The 26,317-nt window shown below is 46.1% G+C and overlaps 1 protein-coding gene across 1 annotated transcript in view; it reads right to left on the reverse strand.

The window, feature by feature from the left end:
- Positions 1-26,317, reverse strand: part of QRFPR (pyroglutamylated RFamide peptide receptor) — a 385,094-nt gene that overhangs the window by 236,317 nt on the left and 122,460 nt on the right. The window contains exon 2 of the mRNA XM_069242562.1: positions 13,360-13,518. Coding sequence (XP_069098663.1) covers positions 13,360-13,518 — 159 coding nt within the window. The remainder of the gene's footprint in view (positions 1-13,359; positions 13,519-26,317) is intronic.

A 26,317-nucleotide genomic window follows, 5' to 3' on the forward strand; every position in this document is an offset into this window, starting at 1 on the left:
TGCATGTCCTAACCTTCTCTTATAGTGGGGCTGGGTACCTTACACTTATTAACAGATGTATATCAATGTCTGGATTTGCTAAATTGCATCTAGGAAGAGATTTACTTTCATGCAAAGGTGTAAATTTATATGTGCACAAATCTCTGTAGATCTCCCCTTGTGAATTGAGACCTAAATGTAGAGGAAGAACGATTTCAACATGAGTGATAGCTCTTGTCTAGATAGATTCCTAATACAAAGGGGAAAGCTACTTGAAAGAAAAACTGTGCTTCTAATTGGCTAACGTGGGAAATGTAGTTTGGACTAGTTCACCCTTTGTAGATGAAGCTGTTGTTTCTATAGGTAAACTCCATAACTGAAGTGGGAAAATGTGAGGATACTTGGGAGTTCAATATGTGCTGTTGGCAGAATGCCCATACTTCGGAGGACCCTTGGATGCCCATGAAATACAGCTCAGTTCAGGGAGGAATCCAAGTGGATGTTCCTATTTGGTAGAGTCAGGCATAAGGAGGAAAAATATTTATTCATCAGAAGCATTATCCTCACAAACACCACAAAAGAAGCAGGACCACCTGTCTTTATCAAAAATCAGGTGTTACCCCAACGCTCAACAGAATAGCAGAATACATGTATGTTACGGTAATGTAAAGTAAAGAAAATGTTGGTGATATTTCCTTTCATGTCTTCCACAAGTTTAACTCAAGGAAATGCCATGGGGACATAAACTTTAAAACAAACTGCAAGCAGAGAAAGAAGCAAGGCAGACTTGTAATGAAGAAGCAATATTTTACTATATCATCTCGGTTTAATATCAACCAGCCAAATTTTGTTGGAAAAAGCATGATTCCAGTGGTAGCTTCGAGACAGGATTAATGGCTTTGCAAACCATTGAAAAACCATCAGCTGCATACTATGGAGATTATTAGTATTCAGAAGCTAAGGAGTGCCTTTAATGCAGCAGTGAATCTTTTTGCCTCCTGCCTCCTATTTTCTTCTGACCTGTTTTTGTTGGCTTTGGAACTCTGAGCACTTTACCACTGCTAACCAGTGCTAAAGTGCATATGCTCTCTGTGTGAATTGTATTGTTGATTGGATTTCCATGACTGACATATTTGGTTTGCTGGTAAGTGCACTAGAGGTACCCAGGGCCTGTAATCAAATGCTACTAGTGGGCCTGCAGCACTGGTTGTGCCACCCACATTAGTGTCCCTGTAAACATGGCTCAGACCTGCCACTGCAGTGTCTGTGTGCACAGCTTTAAACTGCCCATTCGACTTTGCAAGTATACCCACTTGCCAGGCCTAAACCCTCCCTTTTCTTACATGTAAGACACCCCCAAGGCAGGCCCTAGATAGCCCCATGGGCATGGTGAAGTGTATGTTTAAGGTAGGACATATACTAATGTGTTTTATATGTCCTAACAGTGAAATACTGTGATGTTCGGTTTTCATTGCTGCAAGGCCTATCCCTCTCATAGGTTAACATGGGGGCTGCCTTTACATATGATTAAGGTGTAGATTCCCTTTGGGAGTGGGTAGACATGTGGAGTTCGGGAGCTCATATTCTTGAATTAAACCGTTCTGTGACTCTGCCTTTTTGTGGATTCTCTGTCTGGGTCAGTTTGACAGTTGGGCTGTTTGCACCTCTCTTTAGACAGTAACACAAAGGGAGCTGGGGTGTAGCCTGCACATCCTGATGAGCCATCTGTGCTAGGGGGGAGGGGAGTAGTGATCACTCACACCTGAAAGGGCTGTGTCTGCCCTCACACAATGCAGTCTCCAACCCTCTGGTGTGTGTCGGGCCTGGCCTGGGCAAGGCAGGATTTCACAAACGAGAGACTTTTCTTTGAAGTAAGTCTACTTCAAAGGCCAAAATGCGTATAAGCAGGGCACCCAAAACCACAGACTTTACATCACTTCTGGACATCAAGAGGAACCTCTGCCTGGAGAAGAGCTGAAGAGCTGAGAAGAAGTGCTGCCCTGCCTGTGACTGTGTTTTGTGGAGCTATGCTGCAGTTGCTGCTTATGTCTGGTGAAAGGGGACAAAGAATGGAATTTGTTATGCATTCCTGCTTGTGAAGAAATCTCCAAGGGCTTGTCCTGAGATTGCCTCCTGTTGTTGAAGTCTCAGGGCCATCAAAGACTTTGCTTGCCAGCACCTGGACTTTCTTCTGAGACTCCTGCCCTGCCAACTGGTGCCCTATCCAGTACCTGGGGTCTTGACAGGTGAAGCTGGCAGACCAAGATTGAAAATCCATGCACAGACCGCTGTGCAGGGAAATTTCTGATGCAACCTCTGAGACGCGGCTGAAGAAACGACATGCTGCCGGCTTCGCAGCTGAAATCGATGCTCCGCCTGCAGCGCGGCTGGAAGATCCATGCACGCGGCCGGAGAAATGACACGCCACACCATTAACGGAGGCTGGTAACATCGCAACCCACACAAAACGGTTTTGCTGATATTGTGACACAGGATTCTTGACGTAAACCTTGTTGGGTGTGGAAAAACAAAGCAACGCCTGCCCGGACCTAAGTGCTGCGGGGATCAACACATCGCTCTCCTGCAAAGAAGAAAAATGGCGCACGTAGACCCGACCAGAGAAGGAGAAACGGCGCCCGGTCTCACTTGCGGGTGAGAAATCGATGCATCGCTAACTTTTTCCGACGAACACTTGCCTGTGCATTTTATTTTGACGCTACCCAGGTACTTTTCAACACTAACAGTGTTTTGACTGTTTACAAAAGGATTTAAGACTCTTTTGCTTTTAAAATTATTAACTTGACTTGTGTATGTTGGATTTTTGTCGTTTTGGTCTTGTTTTGTTTAGATAAATATTTCCTATTTTTCTAAACCTGTGTTTTGTCATTTTGTATTGTTTTCACTGAGTTACTGTGTGTGTTGCTACAAATACTTTACACCTTGACTCTGAAGTTAAGCCTGCCTGCTTGGGCCAAGCTACCAAGTGGGTAAGTGGGGGTTAACAGAGGGTGATTCTCCTTTGCCCTGTCTAGAGTTAGGGTCCTTGCTTCGACAGGGGGTAAACTGACTGCCAACCAAAGACCCCATCTCTAACAACTCCTAATAATTTTCAGACATTTCCAAATATTTGAGGGAATTTATCCTTGACTGAACACTTTGGACTTAGGTCTTGCAGAAATGGAGAAATAAATGACCCACAATACAATAATTGAAATAACTAACACTGCTAAAATGAGGTCATTGCACACAATGCCAGAAGATAAAGAAAACCGGATATGACAACATGAGAATGTTTGGTACTTACTCTCATGTACATGTTTTTCGTAAAGTTATTTCAGATTGCTTTTCTTGAGCTATCAATCAATCAATCAATCAATCGTGGATTTGTAAAGTGCACTACTCATCCGTGAGGGTCTCAAGGCACTGAGGAGGGTCGGGAGAGGTGCTGCTACTGCTCGAACAGCCAGGTGTTGAGAAGTTTCCTGAAGGTAAGGAGGTCTTTGGTCTGGCGCAGGTGGGTGGGAAGAGTGTTCCACGTTTTTGCGGCAAGGTGTAAAAATGATCTACCGCTGGTTGTAGTTCTGCGGACTCGTTGGATGGTTGTGAGGGTGAGGTCAGCGGAGCGGAGATGCAGGGTTGGGGTGTAGGAGGAGAGTCATTTGTTGAGGTATTCTGGTCTGGTGTTGTGCAGTGCTTTGTGAGCATGGGTGAGGAGTCTGAAGGTGATTCTCTTGTTGACTGGGTTTTTCAGGTGGTCTGTGATGTGGCAGTGGTGGGGGATGTACAAGATGGGGTGTGCAGAGGCTTTCTGGATGCGTTACAGCCTCTTCTGGAGTTTGGCCATGGTTCCTGCGTAGAGGGCATTGCCGTAGTCCAGTTTGCTGCTTACGAGGGCTTGGGTGACTTTTCTTCTGGTTTCAGTGGGTATCCATTTGTAGATCTTTCAGAGCATGTGGAGGGTGTTGAATCAGGAAGAGGAGATGGTGTTGACTTGCTGGGTCATGGATAGTGAGGGGTCCAAGATGAATCCTAGGTTGTGTGCGTGGTCGGTGGGAGTCAGAGCAGTTCTGAGAGTGGCAGGCCACCAGGAGTCATCCCATGTGGAGGGAGTGAAGCCGAAGATAAGGACTTATGTCTTGTCCAAATTGAGTTTGAGGCAGCTGCTCTTCATCCATTCGACGATGGCCTTCATTCCTTCATGGAGGTAGGTCTTGGTGGAGTCCTTGGTGGGGGTGAGGATCAGCTGGGTGTCATTGGCGCATGAGATGATGTTGAGGTTGTGACATCAGGCGATGTTAGTGAGCGAGGCCACGTAGAAGTTGAAGATGGTCGGGCTGAGGGACGAACCCTGGGGTACGCCGCAGATGATTTTGGTGGCCTCCGAGCGGAATGGGGGGAGGCGGACTGTCTGGTTCTGCTGGTGAGAAAGGAGGTGACCCAGTCTAGGGCTCTTTCACGGATTCCAGCATTGCTGAGGCGTGAGCGTAGGGTGTGGTGGCAGACGGTGTGGAACGCATCCAAGAGGTCCAGGAGGATGAGTGCTGCAGTTTTGCCGCTGTCCAGTATGGTTCTGATGTCGTCGGTGGTGGCGATGAGGTCGGTTTCGGTGCTGTGGTTGCAGCGGAATCCAGATTGGGAAGGGTCCAGGGTGCTGTTCTCCTCTAGGAAGTGCGTTAGTTGTCTGTTGACGGCTTTCTCAATGACTTTTGCCGGGAAGGGGAGCAGGGAGATAGGCTGGAAGTTCTTGAGGTCCTTAGGGTCCGCCTTGGGTTGTTTGAGGCGGGTGTTGATCGCGGCGTGTTTCCAGGAAGGTGGCAGACTCAAAGGAGCTGTTGATGATCTTCCGTAGTTGGGGTGCGATGACGGAGCTTGCTTTGTTGAGGATGTGGTAAGGGCAGGGGTCAGATGGAGAGCCGGAGTGGATGTGTTCATGATTTCGATGGTGTAGTTGTCGTTGACTGGGGTCCAGGAGAGCAGGAGGTTGGTCGGAGGTGAATCTGTGGTGTTGGTGTTTGCAGGGGGGGTCTGGGTGCTGAATCTGTCGTGGATGACTGCAATTTTGCGGTGGAAGTACCAGGCTACGGAGTCGCAGAGGTCATGGGATGGCGGGATGTAGTTGACGTTGGAGCCTGGGTTGGAGAGTTCTTTCACGATGTTGAAGAGCTCCTTGTGGCTGTGTGCGTTGTGGATTCAGTCTTTGAAGGCGGTTCTTTTGGCGGCTCGGATGAGTTGGTGGTGTCTGCGGATAGTGTTTTTGAAGGCTATGTGTTTGTCCATTCCCCTTCCAAGGATTCCCTTCCAGTTGCTGGCACCTCATTTGAAAGGGTTGCATCAACATTGTTGGGTTTCTGGACCCAAAGATAGCTATGGGAAACAGGTTCATCCTGGTCTTAGTGGACCATGCCACTCAGTACCCAAAGGCTATAACTCTGAGGACAGTGAATGTGGCCACAGTGGCCAAGGCACTGATGGGGGCTATTAACTCATGTGGGGTTCCCCAAAGAGGAAGTATCTGACCATGATACCAACTTCATGTTGGCGTACATGAAGTCCATGCGGAATGAGTGTGTGACAAAGTACAGGTTCTCCACACTCTATCATCCCCACGCCAATGGGCCTTTTGAGAGATTCAACAAGACCCTTAAAGGCATCATGGGCCTGTTAGAGGCCTTGAAGTGGAAGTTTCATGGCATGCCTGTTGTTTGAAAACAGGAAGGTACCAGAGAAGAAGGTTAGATTCAGCTCCCTTAGACTTCTGTATGGGCACCCTGTCAGGGGGGCTCTCAGCTTGGTAAAGTAGGTTTGGGAGAAAACTTCCAAGAAAGCCTCACAGGATGAGATCAGCTATATGTTGAACCTCTGCACCCAAATGAAGCATTCCTGGAAGAAGGCAAAGGAGCATATGGAAGCCATCCAGGAGGATATGAAACTATGGCACTACCAAAAATTCCCTCAGGTCAAGTTTCAGCCTGGAAAAAAGTGTGGGTGATGAAGTCTAAGAAATCAGTTTGCTACAAAACCAATAGTCTGGGCCTTATGAGGTGAAAGAGCATAAGGAGGAAGTCACCTACCTGGCAGGTCTCAAGACTCCCAGGAACCTTTTGGTTCACTGTGACCCTAGTCATGGAATATGGAGTGGAGGAGGAGAGTGAACCTCTCCCTGTCCTCCTTTCTTCCAAGGAGCAGCATGGGTTCGTGAAAGATGGAATACTCTCTCTCACTCTGACCCCAGATCAACAGAGGAACTGTCACCAAGTCTTGGGGTAGTTCACCTCTCTCTTCTCCCTAACCCCAGCGCTCACTACCTAGTGTATCCATGATATTGACACTGGGAATGGTATGCCTGTGAGGAATCAGATCTACGGGTTATATGTCAAGATGAGAGCCAGAATAAAGGAAGAAGACTCCAAAATGTGTGAACCAGGCATAATTGTACCTAAAATTGGGCAAGGAACAAACAAGCCATGGAAGCAAGAAGGATTTCCCACAAGCTTAGTCTTGGAGAGCTGGAATCAGAGATACAGAGGTCCTGCAATATTGGTGACAGCGCTTCGTTGTGCACTCTGAAGATAGGAGGGCCCACATTCTCATGGATCTTGTGCCTATCTTTACTGTGGGACATAACATCAAAAAGTAGTTTAAAGCCTATGAGCTTGTTCTGGAGATGAGTGTGTCCCTGAGGAGGATTGGAGGACAATTCTCTGGAGGCATATACCTATTGAAGGGAGGGATGTTCTTTTGGCCCTAGAGAAGGGAGACAGGATGAGGTATCCCTCCTGAAGGATACCCTTGTCAGGAAGCATGATCTCACTCCAGAATCCCAAACAGTTTAGGGGGTCAATCTACCTAGAGGGAATGGACTTTGCACTGGTGCATCTCCCTGGAACTAACCATTCCAATGCTGATGGTCTCCAGGCTCCTCCACCTTAGTGATGGGAACTTCCATGAGTCCAGTGTTGCTGGTCCCCATGGCTACCGCTCCAGGTATCACCCTCGAATTCAGGTTCTGCGTGGATTACTGGACGCCCAAAGCAGTCACTAAGACTGACTCTCACCCCATCCCCCGCACTGATAAGTTCATTGATCGGTCGGGGCTGCTAAGTTTCTCTGACATCTGCGTACTGGCAGATCATCTTCACTGATGGGGCCATAGGGAGGTCTGCGTTCTCTACCCAAGATGGCCACTTCCAGTTTTAGATGATTCCCTTCAGGTTGAAGAACACTACTGCCATCTACCAGAGGTTGAGCAATCTGTTCCTTGCAGAGTTAGACAATGTCTGTGCCGCTGACCTAAACAACATTGGGTTCTCCAGTTCCAGTTGGAAGCACACCTATGCCACCTCAGAGAAGTGATTCAGGCTCTGCAGAGAGCAGACCTGACTAATAAGGCCAGTAAGTGCCAGATAGGGCTTGCTTCAGTGATCCACATGGGTCACCAGGTTGGAGTGGGCAAGATACAGCCCTTCCAGGCCAAGATTTAAACCATTCTTGCTTGTGAATCCCCACGGCCAAAACAGAGGTGATGGCCTTCCTGACCCTCAATGGGTACAACAGGAGATTTGTCAAGGGGTACGGCACTACTCTCTGGGTACTACAGAAGATTTGTCAAGGGGTACGGCACTACTCTCTGGGTACTACAGAAGATTTGTCAAGGGGTACGGCACCATTGTTGATACCCTGACAGAGTTGACTTTGAAGAAGTAGCCCAGACAGGTGATGTGGGGAGAGGTGTGCCAGGCTATTATTGACACCCTGAAGAAATCCATGTGCATGGCACCTGTGCTCCAGACCCCTGATTTCTCCTGGGAGTTCATCATACAGACAGATGCCTCAGAGCATGGCATCAGGGCCATACTCTCACAGCAAAATAAACAGGGCCTAGATATACAAGTATCCTTCATCAGGTGAAGGTTACTTCTCAGAAAACAGCGATGAAATGTAATAAAGAGGGAATTATTAGCAGTGGCATGGGCATTGAAGAAGCTGAGGACATACCTGTTTGGGGCTCACTTCCAGGTTCTGACAGATACCTCATCCCTCAGATGGTTAATGCAGATGAGAGGTCAGAATCCCAAATCCGTTGAGATGGTCCGCCTCCCTACACTGAATGGACTTTACAGTGAAGCATTGTCCCAGAACTGACCACACCAATGCTGATGGTCTCGCAAGGCTCTTCTGCCTTAGCATTGATAACTTCTATGCTATGAGGGTGGGTAATTATCCTGACATTCAGCTGGGGGGAACACATGTTGGACCTGACATACTTGGCCTGCTTTTCCACAAACGTTTTGCCTTCCAGCTTAATGTTTCTGCTGACTTCATTTATGCTGGCTTTAGGACTCTGCACACTTTAGCACTGTTAACCATTGCTAAAGTGCTTGTGCTGTTTCCTTTAAACATAGAATTGGGTTACACCCAATTAGCACATTTAATACACTTATAAGTCTCTAATAAAGTGATAATACATTTACCTAGGGCCTGTATATTAAATGCCACTGGTGAGCATGTAGCACTGATTGGTCAATCTACTTTAGTAGCCCTTTAAACATGTTTTAGGCCTACCATTGCAACCTGTATTTGCAGTTTAAACTGCCTTTTGATCTGACAAAATAAACCCTTTCCCAGAACTAAACCTTTGTTTTCAATACATAAAAGTAACCCCTAGGTTAGGCCCTAAAGAGCCCAAATCGAGGCATGTAGTAAGTTTTAAAAGTTGCACATGTACATTTAACTTGTACTTGTACCGGTAGTGAAAAGCTCTCAAGTTTATTTTTCACTACTGCAAGACAAACTTCTCCCATAGGATAATGTTGAATTACTTTATTACATTTAATAAGAACTCTGTTTGAATTGGGAGCAAGTAAGAATTTTGAGTTTGGTGTTGAAAGAATCACAATTTAAACCCTCTTTAATGATAACGATGGATTTCAAGTCATGATTCTATAAATGCCACTATGAGAAACTTGGCATTTTCTCTCCTAACCATTTGGTGGCTCTGTCAGTTGCCTAGCTGTAGCTAGCTGTTGGTCTTTTTGTATTGCTCCCAGACGTTGATACAAAGAGGGAATAGGCACTGGTAAAATGGGCCATCGTTGACTTGATGATGAGGAGGACTATAACCTACCACATGTACACATCACAAAATCTATGCCAGAGCACACTCTCAAAGGGTTTGACGCCAGTCTTTTGTGACCCCAGAGACACTGGTGTCAAGGCAAGGAAGCAGAACAAATTCCAAACACCAATGGGAGTGGAAACCTCTAGAACTTCATTGTTCTTCAAATTGGGCACCGGGCATAAACATTGGATCCTCAGACCCAACTCTCCAGTACACCTCTGTACCTGTAGAAGACTCAGATGGACTACTGTGCGGCTTTGCAAGTATGACTATTACATATTTACCCTGCTGTCCAGCTGCCCTGATGAATGAGTGAAAAGGACCGGGCCTGCATCTTGAAACCAGGACCACCAGAGTGATTTCAAAGGCTAGTTTGTTGTCCTACTGATTATAAATTCAGGAACAGAAAAGTCTCCAACCACCTTGCCCCTAGCACCTAGGCTCTATCTGCTGTGAGTCTTACCATCTAAGTGCTGCCAGTCCAATCTAGAACACTTGAAAGTGGGCCTGAAGGTGCTCTGCCAGCCCAGCTGTGGTCCATGCAGAACCCACACAGTGCAATGCATTGACCCGTAGCTCCTCAGAACTGCCGCTGTCCAAAGCATCACAACAAAGGGCCACACACTGCAGCCCTATAGCTCATCAGAACTGCCACTGTGCAATGCATCCAGATGTAGGGTCTTGCATCGCAGCTCCCCAGATCCTTGGACTTGTCAGTGCATGATGCATCTCCACAGAGCACCTTGCATCACAGCCCCGCAGATCATTGGAACCACTGCTGCATGAAGCATCCCGACACAGGACCTCACATTACTGCACTTTTTGGCAGAAAACATTTTGGATTTGGGCAGTCTGAGCACATGTGACACCACTTCCAAAGGTCCGGCAATGTAGGGACACCACTTAGATGGTCAGTACTCACTCAGGCTGGGTCCAGGTGTGGGTCCAAGATGGTTCTTGCCTTTTCTGTCCCCGAGGCTCTGATAGAGAAGGCAGGCAACTAGCCCTTGGAGAAACCCTGGAAGTCTTAAGTTCATGAAGAGAAGCAGGTTTCAAGCAGCAGGGAAGTCCTCTGAGGGCACAGGGAAGGCTTCAGGCCACGGAGCAATCCTCATGGTGGGTGAAGAAGGGCAGTTACCTGAAATACAGACCACAGGCAGCAGGGCAGTCTTCTGAGAGTTTTTCTGCAGGTCCAGAAGTGAACTGAAGAGTCAGTCTAAGGGCCCAAGTTTTCCACATGTTGTAAGCTTTGAAGTGGGAGAAACGTCTGTAGTTGTTCCCCCATAGAAGTGGCTGGAATTTCCTGCCCTACTACCAGTCAGTCTGCAGTCACAATAGGCCAGGGTGACAGTCTTTGGGTGTGAGCTTAGGCAGGGTATTTTAAGTGGAAGTGGGGCTGGGCGCAGTGCCACTCCCCCCCATCCTGCTAGGATGGCCCACCCTGCCAACACCTATTCCCTCTTTTAGGTTGCTGTTTGGGACAAATACACAAAGGCCAACTACAGGATGCAGACACCAAATGATTAAAGCAAACAAATTCTAAATGTAGCATTTTTAAAAATGTGACTTAAAATCCAATCTTACCATTAAAGAGGATTTTAAATTATAATACATTAGACAACAAAAATAACATTGTTAGCTGCTCCCAGACAAATGTTATCACTTATTAAACATAATAAGATAACCCAAAGTTATCCTACGGAAGAGGTCGGTCTCACTGTAGTGAACAATACATTTGTGGATTTTTCACTACCTGGACATGCATAACTTAAAAGTGTATGTCTGCCCTTTTAAATACAGTACAAGCCACCTTGCCTTATGGTCTGTTTAGGTCCTCCATTAGGGTTCATTTATATGTACTAAAAAGGGCCTGGCAAGGGGTTTACTTTGTCAAGTCAGCTTGGCAGTTCAACACTGCATGCAGGCTGCAATCGCAAGCCTGAAACATGTTTAAGGAGATACTTAAGTGGGTGGCACAATGTGTTCTGCAGGCATATTAGCATTTAATTTACTAGCACTAGTAATATTGTACACCACTTTATTAGGAACTTGCAAGTAAACGAAACATGCCAATGAGGTGAAAACCTGTTTTATCACATTTAGGGGAGTGAGCACAAGCCCTTTAGCATTGGTTGGCACTGATTAAATTCACAGAGTCCCAAGACCAACAAAACCAAATTAGGTACAACAGGCCGGGAGAAGGCAAAAGGTTTGACGGGGAGACCACCCTAAGGGTGGCAGCTTTGACACTCAGTCAAAATTACATGTTGACATTTAGGTGCTCCCATTCCTATAGCAACAATGCTTTTTTGGGGGGCACTTGTTGGCATCTGGGATGCTCTTGTGGTTATATGGGACCATGAGCCCTGACCCTCACTTTCCTAAAAAACACTTTTTACTTGTCCAACCGCTCACCACCAGGTATTTAATGCAGTTTGTGTGACATAGACTAAGATATTTCGCAGTCACAGGATGGCAATTAATTTGGGCACATATATGCTTTACTGTGGCTGTACTGTTTACTTGTCTTTTAAGATCTGTGTAATATTAACTGTACAGATGGTTTGGATTTCTATCCGGAGCGTCCTCCAATCCTAGGCCTTCACCTTCCAAACACATGACACAGCATTAATCCTTCATTCCCGCCTACCCATTGCTCTTTCACTGTTGACATCTTCTCAACACCTTCTAACACCTGTTTCTTATTAGCTTGTTTTCAATACCAATTTGCAAAGCCAATAGGTGTGGCAGACAATTGAAAATACATGTCAGATATATCAGCTTTGCAAATGCATATTAAATTGGAAGGCCCTACTCTTTTTTTTATCTTAATAAATTTTAAATTTCACTGAACCTGATTTTTAAACCTTGTAACTGAAGCAATTATACATTTCGCCTGATTTACTTTCTTTCTGCTTCTTTACTCCTTTTTCGCTTTTTTTTCAATTCCGTTCACGAGATCTCATTTGTGAGTTTTATTTTCCTCAACCCATGGCTAATGGATTTGTACAGTTTATAATATGACGTTTTTATTTATTTGCAACTTTTAATTCAGTATGCATTTTTTTATTCTTATTATTTTATCTGTAATCGTCTGTTTCATAAAAGGCCTACGTGGAAAAAAAAGTGAATCCCAGTCTTCAACTCAGTGCTTTACCATTATGAAACCTTCAATTTCGCCACATTTAGTGCAATTATTTTATCATAACATCTTGCCCTGTTTTATTTCTTCAATTGTATGTTAAGTTTAACTATCTTCTTCTACCCCACATCACTTTAGAAGAGAAGCTCTGTCAGTCATTAACATGAATATCGAAGTTTTATTGCGAAGCAGTTTTATGACCCTTTTACGATCATACTCCACTTCCAGGACTCAAGAGTAATAAATTCCCCAACATGCTGTACGGTGAATAGCATTGTTTTTAGTTGTATTGTAGAATTAATAATATAGGGCTCCCCATGCCTCTTTTCGAAGTCCCAAAGTGGCTCCGAAACCGTTATTCAGGTAGACCTAATGTCCACATTTAAAGACCACACAGGTCTCTGTTAGTGCTCTGAATTCTGCTAGTTTCAACAATGATTGTTTATGGAAGCATTTTCCAAAGTTACGTAGTTGGGCATGGAAAGTTCTCCTCAAAGGGTTATAGTTAGGCGTTTATCTGGGTGCAGTGGGAGCCTGTACTCCAGAGGAACTGTTAAACCACCAGAGTCTACAAGAGAGGAATAGAAACACTCACTTTGGAAGCACTGTGAAACTACCAGGAAATACTTTTATGGAGTCCTTTATGTTTTTTTATGAATACCTTTATGGTTTCTTTGTAATAGATTCGAAAATGGCTATCCCCATTCTTTTGGGATTACCTGCGCAATTGATCCAAGTGCAGTTGGCTTCGCCAAGCTGTAATTACTCTGAAATACTTCTAGGAAGAAATGATGACACACAAATGCAATTGTCTTTGTAAGGAGCACAGGAGAAGCTAACCTCACCCAATTGATTGTAAGACAAGCCCAGGGCTACTACATACGACAAACTTACCTGTGAGCAGTGTGTGTTGTTCATTGAATAGTAAGGGTACTTGGCCATCCCCAGGTCCTCAAGGCCCGAACAGATAAAACGTAAAAAAAAAAATGCCCATAATTTGAAACCCTTCAATGGTAGGTCTTATAATTGATAACTGATGGATATCACTAAGCAACATTATTTCATTGCAAAACAGAGTAGACTGAGTTTCACTGTTGAATCTCAAACAGCATTATCTCACCCAGCATTGTGAAAGCTCTCCTGTTGGTGTACTGCCATTTCATTTTGAGTGGATGCATGATTCCCTGGTGCCTTTCCACTGCAATGCAGGTCATAGTAAGGATTTCTGTAACGATTGCTGTTGACTGAACGAATGGAACCATCTTACAAGCAAAGGCACCTGCAAAGAGAGACCAAACATTAGGCTGGGAATCACACATACAATAGGATGTCCCCACATTTTAGATGCTGGGCATCACATTTCTTCAACCAGGTTGAACTGTGTTTTATTTCAAGACTTGTACGTTGCAGGGAAGGTAATTTGATAATACTTTAAAATAATTACTCAGCACTTTTCAGATGCAAATTTTCTCTTAGCAGTCTAATAACTGATGTTAATTTAACCATGTCAATTGCACTTATCATGGCCCTATTGAAAAGATTAAAGATTGCATCAGTCTAAGCGTGATTTAAATCTTTTAGTTATAGGTTTTATCATGTTTGATCAAGCATTCAACCTCTTTTTATCCCTTGATCAGTCAACACCCTGCTGCTTATAAATAATGCATTACTTTATCACGTTAAACTGAACTTATCGGATGATTATGATTTGACAGAACTGGGTGTCCTTCTTGGAGCATGTCAAAAAGGGATCGAGAAAACTTCAACTCTGCTACACTCAGTTCAACTACCTGAACTAAACATACCTGACCTCCAAGTGCAGTACCTGTATAATCCCAGGTATACCAACATATTACCGTAGAATATGAAGTAGACACCCAGAAGCTGATTTCTCTAAAAGGGTATGGTCGTTCCTGGGGATAGCACAATTCTGGGAAAGGGCAGTGGAAGTCTGACCTTTATGGGGAAGAACTGTGGGCCTTTTCCAATATCGACCTACTCAGCGTGGAGAATAAACTCTTTCTCAATCTCGCTTCCCTTCCTCCCAGTACTTCCCCTGCACCCGTGTTGTCATGATTTGGGCCTGAAAAGTCTTGTGGTCAAAACCAGGTTACATCCTCTGCTGTTATGAAGGGAGCTGTGGACCACTCCAGAACTAGCCTTCTATGCATTAGCTTTACAAGATACAATTGAGGTTGACCAATTTCATGAAGTCCCATGGTTCTTGAATATTTAAAAAATCACTCAATTATTTTGGGCCGACAGACTGCTGGGAACACCCTGCTTCTTCATCTTTCCCGAGTAAGAATGAACTGAAGTCACTCTTTTGGGAGACCATAGTGGTGAATGACTCCAGGAAGGCTGTATCTACCAGGCTGTTTAATTACGTTTTTGACTTTAAGCCTGTCAGTATGCATAAGCCATTTTGGGATTCGGTTACTGTTCCTCTAGATCAAAAACTATACTTCCAATTTTGAGTTGGCACAGCAAGATGGGCTACTTGGTCCACTAATGCTTGCCCAGTTTGCACTTGCTCAGTGGGGAGTGTTTCTCATTTTTTCTTTGTCTGACCTACCTGTGCCCGGACACGTAGCCTATGGCTAGCTCCTATCTGTACATGTTTGGGTGTGCGCAAGCTTTGTGTCTCCTTACGTATTCTGATGTCTAACTCTAGTCTCACATATGTTGGTCCTGTTGCCAAATTTTTGGATGCTATGTGGAGACTACGCACAATGATTCCTAATTTTATATGCTGCCCAGATGCTTATTTTATTTGTATTGTTATATTCAGGTCTTTTAATATTTGATGTATTTGGAATGTCCTCTTTATGCTAAAAGTGCATTTTTAATTATTTATTGTTTGAATGTTTTATATGTGTGCTTTTCTGGCCCTAGTGGCTGAAATACAGCTTTGTTTTAATTGATATATATATACACATACAAACACACACGCACACACACACACACATGTGCATGCACACACACACACACACGTACACACATATATGTAATCATTTAAAAAGCCAAAGGTTTCAATGACTTTATACTTAGCAGAGAAAATCAGCAGTTATAGTTATTTTTTTATGTGTGCTTTCCTGGCCCTAGTGGCTGAAATAAAGATTGTTTTTAATTGATACATATATACACACACACACACACACATATAGGGGGTCATTACGACGACCGCCAGGGGTAATGTGGCGTCCGTATCGCCAACAGGCTGGCGGTACGGAGGCCCTTATTACGACCGCGGCGGTAGCGCTGTGGTCGCACCGCCGGGGCCGGCGGTTTCCCGCCGTTTTAGCCCCAGCGGTGATAATCCGCCAGGACAGCGCTGCAAGCAGCGCTGCCCTGGGGATTATGACACCCCTACCACCAGACTGTTTCTGGCGGTTTGCACTTCCAGGAAGAGGCTGGCGGTAAGGGGTGTCCTGGGGCCCCTGCACTGCCCATGCCACTGGCATGGGCAGTGCAGGGGCTGCCTAACAGGGCCCAGGCCAGCTTTTCACTGTCTGCAACTGCACCCGTCGCACGGCCGCAACACCGCGGGCTCCATTAGGAGCCGGCTTCTATGTTTCGGCCTCATCCCCGCTGGGCCGACGGGCGCAAACTTGGTTTGCTCTCTCCGGCCCAGCGGCAATGTCGTAATGGGGGCCGCAGGAGTGTGGCTGCATTGGCGGCCGCAAGGCGGTTACCGCTTGGCAGGCGGAAGTAGCCGCCTAGTTAGTTTCTGAATTTATTTGCACAAAAGCAGAGAAAATCAGCAAATATAATTAGTAGTGGCTGAAATAAAGCTTTTTTTAAAATTGATATATATATATATATATATATATATATATATATATATATATATATATACTATACATATAGCTATACACACACACACATAAATATATATATATATATATATATATATATATATATATATATATATATTTCAATGACGTTATAGTTAGGTTATGAATTTACTTGAACAAAAGCGTAGAAAATCAGCAGTTATAGTTTGTGTTATTTCAAGTAATTATAGCTTGAGCCCCAATGTAACTATAACTCACGCCCCCGCAATGCACAGGTTTTTCTTCAATAATTTGACTGCTAATGTTTCATGGATATTTTTATTGGCGTTATATAAGTTGTCATGAGCAGTGCATGGCTGACGGTGTGAGTTATAGTTTACTTAGGGTGCGAGTTAAAGTTACTTGAATTAACTCTAAATATAAAGACTGAATTTCTATGGTTTTGGGTGATTAAATTCAGAATCTAACTATAATATCACTGAAACCTTTATTTTTTTAAGTACATTTCTACGTTATTTCAAATTCTATTTCCTAACTATAATGTCCATGTAACCTTTTTTTTATTTTTATGAATTTCTATGTTCTTTTAATGCAAAGTAATTTTAATTACTATAATTAAGTCCAACCACCAGTGTGCATGGCCTTTGGACATGCAAGGTGGGGGTTGGCCACATGGCCTGGCCTATGATCAGGCCCTGTGACCAACCCAGATAACCATCCAACACTGTGCCATGAACGTCTGATGGGCATCTGCAGTGCGAGGTTGGGTGGTTACGGGCGCTGACCACAGGGCTTGTCTCTCTTGGTGTGAAAATAGGTGAGGGTGAATGTAACTGTGTCTGGGTGAGAGAGTGGGTGTGAGAGGGAGTCTCTGGGTGTAAGAGTGGGTGTGAGAGTGTCTCTGTCTCTGAGGGTGTGAGTGTCTGTGTCCGTCTGTGAGTGGTGAGTGAGAGTCTGAGTGGGTCTGCGAGTGGGTGTGTGAGAGTCTGAGTGGGTCTGTGAGTGGATGCACAAATGCCTGAGTGGGTTTGAGACTGGGTGCATGTGTGTCTAAGTGTATATGTGAGTGAGTGCGTGAGTTCCTGATTGTGTCTGTGAGTGGGTATATGAATGTCTGATTGGGTCTGTGAGTGGGTGTGTGAATCTCTCAGTGAATCTGTGAGTGAGTGTGTGAGTTTATAAGTGGGTCTGAGAGTGGGTGCACGAGTCTCTGAGCGGGTCTGCAAGTGAGTGCTTAATTTTGCGAGTGGGTATGTGAGTCTTTGAATGGGTTTGTGAGTGGGCATGTAAGTCTTTGAGTGGGTCAGAGAATGTGTGCATGAGTCTCTGAGTGTACCCATGAGTGAGTGAATAAGTGGGTTTTGTGAGTGGGTGCGTGGCTCTCTGAGTGGGTGTGTGAGTGGGTATGTGTGTCTTTGAGTTGGTGCTTGAGTCTGTTAGTGGGTCTATGAGTGGGTGTGTGAATGTGTAAGTGGGTCTGTGATGGTTGTCTGAGTGGTTGTGTGAGTGTCTGAGTGGGTATGTGATTGGGTGTACAAATGTCTGAGTGGGTCTGTGAATTGCTGTGTAAGTTTCTAAGTGGGTCTGTGAGTGGGTGTGTGACTGAGTTGGTATGTGAGTGACTGTATGCCTGTCTATGTTGGTCTGTGAGTGGCTGTGTGAGTGTCTGGGTGGGTCTGTGAATAGGTGTCTGAGTGTCTGAGTGGGTCTGTGAGTGGGTGCATGAGTCTCAGTGGCTCTGTGAGTGGGTGTGTAAGTCTCTGAGTGGGTCTGTGAGTGGGTGCTTGAGTGTCTGAGTGAGTCTGTGAGTGGCTCTGTGACTGTATCAGTTGGAATGTGAGTGGGTGTACAAGTATTTATGTGGGTCTGTGAGTGGGAATGTAAGTGTGAATTGGCCTGTGACCGGGTAAACGAGTGTTTGAATTGGTCTGTGAATAGGTGCCTGAGAGTCTTGGAGGTCAGTGAGTGGGTGCCCGACTCTCTGAGTGGCTTTCTGAGTGGGTGTGTGAGTGTGAGTAAGTCTGTGAGTCGGTGCATGAGTGTCTGAGTAGGTCTTTGAGTGGGTGTATGAGTGTCCTTTTTCCCAGCCCCCACTTGATGAATCACCACAAAACTTTCCATGCACATCAAGAGTTACAAGCAAACAAGCAAACATTTTTTTGGAAACTTTTTTGAAGATCTGTCAAATGAAGACAAAGATATAGGCAAGTCAAAAAAAATTCTAATGGAAACATGGTCCTAACTGTGAGTGCCTACGCACAAAAAGCATATATATATATATATATATATATGTATATATATATATATATATATATACACATATATGCCACTAACTGGTACACACTGCACCACAGACTCTGGTAGTTTGTACATGCTTTTATTTATTATTGCAACCCCATCAGTGTGAAAAAGAGGACAGCCAACACATTTCAGTAACATGCTTTCAACTGCATTCCAATCTGCACAATTTTAATTGTCTGTCCCCATCTATTTCATCCTTTGGAACATTAGCTATGCCATAATATTTTAAAGACATACAATCACTTGAGGATGCTGGAGAAGATGTTTTGCAACAGCATACCTCAAGTCTTTGTTCTGTATAGCATGCATGTCTTCTAATATTCTTTTCAGCCATGCACAGCGGGGGTTGGCCAGAGGGCCTGTCTGCAGTAAACACCTATAACCACCAAACTCAGTGCTGCACATGACCTTAAGTCGTGAGCAGTAGTAATTAGCAGCAGGCCTGCATGCCCCCTCTCCCAGCCCATTTGGGCCCCGGGGACTAAATCCACCAAGACCCAGACTTCTACATTATTTTTAGGGAGGTGGGCCCTGTCCCCCAGAGCTTAGCCTAAAAGCGTTTTTTTAGGAGAGGGGGGGCATGTGGCCCCCCTCCCCAGACCAATCTCAGCCCCGGAGACCCCATCCCTGGGTCCCAGCCTAAATATTTAACTGTTTTTGGGGAGGGGGGCTGCATGGACCCCCTCCCTAGATCCCCTGGAGCCCAGCCTTATTATTAATTTTTTCAGGGAGTGGGGTTGCATGCTCCCCCTCCCCAGGCCGCTCTCGACCTCAAGGGTCCAGCCTAATTATTAATTTGTTTTGGGGGGAGGAGGACAACATGGCCCCCCACCCCAGGGTCGATCGCAGCCTTGGGCCCCCCCCATTTAGAAAAAATGCTTTTGATTTTTAGAAAAATGTTAAGACCAAGATCATCAATATACAGTTTGTTATGAATTTTCAAAGTTTAGAAAATATATGCTTTTTGTGCGTAATTACACACCATAGGAATAAATGGTGAAATCTTTAAAAATGCATATACAATCAGGCAATGCTCTAAAAAATGTGACCTACTATTTTTAGATCAAGGTCGCTGATATGTGTTGTGGACCAACCAGAGAAGTTTGGATGGTTCTTGCCTCAATTGGGAGCAGCGGCTGAAAGTCTTGGAGCTTGTGCACAACAGTGAAGGGGACCATTTGGACACACACTGCACAAATGGACTAAAAGGTAGGTCCGGTGGTCCTCTTGGAAAGTAGAGGTTGCAAGGGGTTATAGACCCCCTACAGAACAGCTGGTTTGACAACACAGGGGCCAGGGAGGCCATGTGCATTGCATAGGTGAGCCAGGAGTTGTGCATCTTGGAGTCCATGGAGTCAGGAGCAGGTCACTTGGAGGGTAGATTGCGTGTCAGCAGGGCCACTCTAGGGGCTAGTTCTTGGGTATCCTGAAGTCCCGCAACTGGTGCTTGCTTATGGGCCTTGGAGAGTCCGGAGTGGACTTTGCTTCTGAGTGTTCAATTTTGGGGGTCCAGTACCCAAGACAATGAAACTTCTCAAGTCTTCAAAGTTCCAGTGCCACCAAACTTGGCACACTGATAGGTTTGGTCCTTTTGGTCTGTTGTGTGGATTTTGGTCAGGCTGCTCAGTATTTTTCATTGGTCAGCAGCCAGTCAATGAACTGGTCAATGAACTGGAATTCACTGATTTCTTGTCTGCAGTCTGCAGGAAGTGATGCCTGCACTCAGAGGTAGGTTCTTGGCAAATGTTAGTAGTCTGGAGGTGCTCTGGGGTTTCTAAGAGTCCTCCAGGCAACACCTCAGCAGTGATTGTGAAGTCCTAGGTATAGCAGGCAGGTTTGGCACCTTTTTATTTGTGCAGCAGGACTTCTGTTCTCATGCCTAGGGTCTTCTTTGTTTCTGGTCTTCTTGTGTACATCAAATCTGATCTGTAAATTTAGGGGTGCCCACTAAATACTGCATTTAGGGGGCCTTAGTAAGAGTACCTGGTAGTGGCCATTGGGCCACCTCCCTAATGGTGGCTACACCCACTAAGTGACCACTTCCTGTGGGAAGGTGCTCACATCCCTAACCCTGATTTGCTATTTTCCTGCCATCCAAGAGGAAAATTAAATAAAGTGGTTTCCTCGCCTGCCACACCTGAGGGGTGGTGTAGTCTGGGGAGGGTCACTCCTCCTGTCCTTGCTAGTTTTCTTGTTGATTTTCCAACCCAAAGTGGGGGAAAATCATTGGGCAGCCATCAGCTGCTAGCAGCAGACCTGGAGGTCAGATGTCAAAGGTGGAAAAGCCTTTGAAGCTGATTGCTGGTGTAACCTCCACCCCGGAAAGGCTTTGTGTTCTGGCTCCTGAGAGCAAAAGGATCTCACCACAGGAGACCAAACTTGTGTGGTCCGGTGGTGGCAGACTAGATAGGACCAGTCAGCAACAATGCCAGGGCTTTTAGGTTTTGCAGGGGGTACCTCTAGGGATGCCCCTGGGTTCAACTTATAATAAATTCTACACCGGCATCAGTGTGGGTGTATCATTTTGGGTTGTTTGATACCAAACAACCCCGGGTTCAGGGAGGCCATCATGTATCTGGAGAACTCGTAATGACCAGTGTTGAGCATATGGGTTGGCTACGGCTCCCCTGTGTACTTACTATGTCTTAAGGTTTACCAAAGATGCAGTAAGGGCATATTTAGTCATGCAGATCATATGCCCCCACATGCATTATAGTGCACCCTGCCATATGCTATAATCAATCAAAAGGCATTTGTAGAGTGCTGCTTGTCATCTGAGTGGGTATCCAGGTGATTGCTGCCGTTGATAGTCAAAAAGCCCAATCTTGAGTCCCTTCATGAAGCTGGTTAGTGATCGTGCCGTGCATAGGTGGACAGGGAGGGCGTTCCAGGCTTTGGCAGTGGGTGGAAGAAGAAGCATCCTCCTGAGTGGCATTGTCAAATGTGTGGGATACAGGTGAGGGTGTGGTGTGCGGAGCAAAGGTTTCTGGGAGGTGTGGGTGGTGACTGAGGTAGGCGGAAACTTGGTGGTGGAGGGCCTTGTAGGCATGGGTTAGGAATTTGAAGTGACATCTTTCCTGGATTGGAAGCAAATCAAGGCCCTTCAGGTGCTGGATGATGTGAGTTCTCTTGGATAGGCTGAGGATCAACCTTGCAGCTGCGCTGTGGATCGTCTGGAGCCTTTGCATGAGTTTGATGGTGGTGCCTGCGTAGAGTGCATTGCTATCATCTAGTCTGCTAGTGATGAGGCCCCGGATCACTGTCTTTCTGGGAAGCCATTTGAAGACTTTGCAGAGCACGCACAGTGTGTGGAAGCAGGCTAAGGAGACTGCATTGGCCTGAAGTCTCATGGAGAGCTCAGTGTTGAGGATAATGCAAAGGTTGTGTGCATGGTCCTTAGAAGTGGGTGTGGGTCTGAATTCCGATGGCCACAAGGAGTCATTCCAGAGGGACGTGTGTCTGCCAAAAATCAGAACTTCAGTCTTGTCTCTGTTGAGCTTCAAGCAAGGTAGATACTTTCTTCATGCAGTTGTGGATGTTGGTTTTTGTTCAGGTGGGGTCTGCTGAGAGTGAGAACACGAGCTGAGAGTCGTTGGAGAATGAGATGATATTGATGTTGGGTGATCTGAATATGTCTGCAAGAGGTGTCATATAGATATTGAAGAGGGATGGGCTGAGGGATGAGCCTTGGGGGATGCCGCAGATGGTGGGCTTGGCTTATGAGGCAAAGGGGAGTAGGCAGATTCTCTGGGAGCACCCTGTGAGGAAAGGCGCCATCCATCTGAATGCGTTGCCTGTAATTTCTGTCTGGTATAGTCGGTCGATGAGTGTGTGGTGTGAGATGGCATTGAAGGCCGTGGAAAGGTCCAGCAGGATCAGAGTGGCTGATTCTCCTCTGTTGAGTAGGATGTGGATGTCATCTGTTAGGATGATCAGTGCGGTGTCTGTGTTGTGATTGACTGTGAAGCCTGATTGGGATGGATCCAGCATGTTTCTCTCCAGGTGCTCGGTGAGTTGGAAGTTGATGGCCTTTTCCAGGGTTTTGGTGAGAAAAGGGAACGAAGATATAGGGCAGTAGTTCTGGAGCTTGCTGGGGTCTGCGTAGGGTTTCCTGAGGAGAGGTCTAATCTTGGTGTGTTTCCATGCTTCGAGGGAATGTGGCTGCAGCTAGCGAGGGATTGAGGATGGTGGTGAGATGGTGGATGAACTTGTCTCTCCGGAGGTTGGACTGTCAGTGGGGCAGGGGTTGGTGGGTGATCCAAAGTGGATGGAGTTCATGAGTGAAGTTGTGTTCAGTGTGCTGAGTTGCTCCCAAGTGGTGAGTGGGTGGGCAGCAGTGGTGGGCATTGGGATGCCGAGGAGGTCGGAGGGTTGGGGATTGAAGTTTTTATAGATGATCTGAATTTTGTTGTTCAATTGGTTGGCCAAGGCATCATAGAGTTCTTCCAAGAAGGGGAAGGAGTTTTCAGTGGCCGACCGGCACGTAAATTCTCTGGTGATTGAGAAGAGTTCCTTCATTTGGTTGGCGCTGTTTTCTATGTGGAGGGTTAGGGCTTCCTTTTTAGTGGCTTTTATTAGGTGGTGGTAATTGTTGAGGGCTTTGAAGGTGTCTGGGTCGGTGAGTTCCTTGCTCATGCACCCTCTCCTTTCCATGTGTTTGCACCTGCGTTTGGCTGCACTGAGTTCCGGAGTGTACCAGCAGGCGTGTTTGGTGGCTCCTTGGGGTTTGGGTAGTTGGTTGGAGCCACTTTGTCAGTGGCATGTGTAATCCAGTTGTTGAAATTCTGTACTGCTTGTTCCAGGAAGTACAGAATTGGCCATTTGGCTGTGTTGTGCTGAGGGCCTCGGTCCATTGTTGCTGAGTAAACTTGGCCCAGCTGCAAAAGGGGGTGCTGGTGCAGTTAGGGGCAGTGCGGGCAGGACCGGAGAGGGTGAAGTGAACTATAAAATGGTCCAACCACGTGAGATCCGAGGTGTGGCTGTATTTTACTCTGTTGCTGGACATGAAAATGGGGTTCATAGTGTGTCTGGCTTTGTGAGTGGGATCTGTAACCAACTGCTTGAGGCCAATGTTGTCTAGTCTTTCTAGGAGATTGGTGGAGTTGAGGTTGGAGGAATCGTGCAGGTGAAAGTTGAGGTTTCCCAAGAAGATGTAATGTTTGGATTCCGATAAGCAGGAGGATGAATTTTGTGATGGTGTTGCTGAGGCTGGCTTGAGGTACCCACGGCCTGTATGTGAGGGTGACTTTGATGGTGGTATTTTAATTGGTGCAGAGCTGGAAATTCATGTGTTCCATAATTGGTATGGTTTCCTTGTTGGTGAATGTGCAGTTGATTGATCCTTTGTGTATGATTGTGATGCTGTCCTCCTGTCTATTGGCACAGTCGTGGTGTTTCAGTTTGTATCTGGTGGGTGTTGCTGTGGCAATGTCGTGGCTGATGAGGGGGAGAGCCAGGTCTCTGTGATGAAGGTTATGTTGGGGGGGGAGGTTGGAGATGGGCTTGCCTTTGGCACAGGCCTCCATTAGTAGTATTGGGAGGTTGGAGGGGTTGAGAGGGAGGAGTGAGGATAGTGGGCAGGAGCATGAAAAACTGCAGGAAATTGAAACCACTAAACAACTTTCTTGCCAGGAAAACAAAAGAAACAGAAATAAACTACTAAAGCTAAATTCACCAATTACTTTACTGTAATAACAAAGCAGATCGCTTATTGGTACCAAATACCAGAATCCGTAGAGTGGGCGGACCATGGGAAATTAACAGGCTGCCTCTAGGGCTGAGAGCTAGTCAGCAGCCTTGAGATGCTGGGCAGCGGCAGAGGGTTAGCTGGCATGAAGATAAGGGTCAATGGCTAATCACTAGAGATCACACAGTGAACTCCATTAATAGCCCTGTGAGGTAAGAAGGGCAGTGAGGGAGGTGGGAGGGCGGCGGGCGGGAACACAAAAAAATGGTGGGAAAGTTGAACCACTAAACAAAAAAAAGCAGGAAAATCAAACCAATAAACAGAAAACAGCTGGAAAATCAAACCACTAAACAATAATGCCAGGAAAACAAGAGAAACAGAAATAAACTGAAAACACTACATTTACCAATTATTAAACTGTAATAACAAAGGAGAGCACTTATTGGTGCCAAATACCAGAAGTCGTGGAGTGGGCTGACCATGGGGACTGAACCAACGGCCTCAATGGTTGAGTGCTAGTCAGCACCCTTGAAGTGCTGGGCAATGGTAGCGGGGGAGCAGTGCGAAGGCAAGGGTCAATAGCTACTTACCAGTATTGCATGCAGTGTTAGTAGGCATGGCACTCTGGGTGAGTGCCATGTCGAGTTTGCAATTTTAGATTCACCTTGTCATGCACTTCCAATGACAGTCTGCATTAGGCTGGTGTGGGGCCTCTCAGAGTGGCGAAATTGCTACTGTAGCTCTGATGGGCCCAATTCAGTACCCATGCCCTATGTACCAGGGGTAGCATTTACTAGGGACTTACAAGGGTGGCTGAAGTGCCAATACATAGTAAAGTTTTGGGGAAAGAGATCTGGCCCTGGGAACCTCTTTAGCAGGGGCCCAGGGCATATCATTTTCCATGCAAAAAATGGGGGGCTATGACAAAAGAGGCCCTTTCTCACTGTGTCCAAGTGGGTCTGTGAGTGGGTATGTGATTGAATGGATCTGTGAGTGGGTGTGTGAGGGTCAGAGTGGGTCTGTGAGTGGGTACGTGAGTGGGGATGTCAGGGGTTGAGTGGGTCTGTGAGTTGGAGTGTGAGGGTATGAGTGGGTCTGTGAGTGGGTGCATCAGTGTCTGAATGGGTCTGTGAGTGGGTGCATGAGGGTGTGAGTGGGTGTGTGAGTGTATGAGTCGGTCTGTCAGGGTGTGCGTAAGGGTCTGAATGGGTCTATGAGTGCATGCATGAGTGTCTGAGTAGGTCTGATAATCGGTGTATGACTCTGAGTGGGTCTGTGAGTGGGTGCATGAGTGTCTAAGTGCTTCTATGAGTGAATGATTTAGCTTATGAATGAATCTGTGAATTACTTTTTGTTTTAGCCTTTTATTGGCTATATGGTACTGCAGAGACCGCAGGGGAGCCTTCAAAGGCAGTCCCTGCATTTTTTTCAATTATATTTTATGAGAAGCGCTTTACGGGCTACCTGGGACCGCAGGGGAAGACTAAAGGCATCCCCAGCAGTCCCACTGCTTCAGCAAACATGGAGTTGCTTTAAGTAGCAGCTCCGTGCTTGCTGAAGCAAACCTTTCATCTCTGTTCTCTGCACGCATACCTGCGTGCAGGGAACAGAGCTGAAAGCTTCCGTTTTGACACCAGGACCTCTTTGACAGGTTCCATTATCAAGAACCTAAGTGTTTGCTGTGCCTTGGCTGCAAAGTTGCAACCAAGTCACTACAAATAGCTATGTCCTTGGGGTGGGAATCTTGGGACATAGCAGGAGCTGGCTTTGGAGGGGTGGGTCCCCAGGACCATCAGTGGCTCCTTGAGGGGGACAGCACGGCCCCCCTCCTACAATTATAGCCCCGGGAAGATGGTGACCTCCAGGGCTAATGGGGGTGTGAAACTTGGGGGTGGTGATCACTGGGGCTACGGCAGGGCTGCGTGTCTCCCCCAGCAAGTCAATAAAATGAAAACCGGGGCAGTGGTGGTCCCCGGGGCTGTCGGGGAGGCCGAAAGGCCTCCATCACACAACTCGTGCATTTTGCCTCGGGGCTGGTGGTCCACGGGCCACAGGGGTTGTGGGCTCCCTTGCATAAATCACATTAATCGCCCACAGGAAGTGGTGGTCCCTGGGGCTGTAGGGGGTCCACGAGGCCCTTCCTATTAAAAGAAAGAGTGCCCCCGGAACCTGACCCTCACGGGGTTTATTTAAAAACAAAGCTCTTGGTCCAGAAAGCAACCTTTTTGATATTTGGTGTAACTCTGTTCAGCACTTTCAGAAAGATTAAAGAAAAAAACAAATGTGTTTAAATA

This window comes from Pleurodeles waltl, chromosome 1_2 (genome assembly GCF_031143425.1).
Source record: "Pleurodeles waltl isolate 20211129_DDA chromosome 1_2, aPleWal1.hap1.20221129, whole genome shotgun sequence".
NCBI classification, from domain to species: Eukaryota; Metazoa; Chordata; class Amphibia; order Caudata; family Salamandridae; genus Pleurodeles; species Pleurodeles waltl.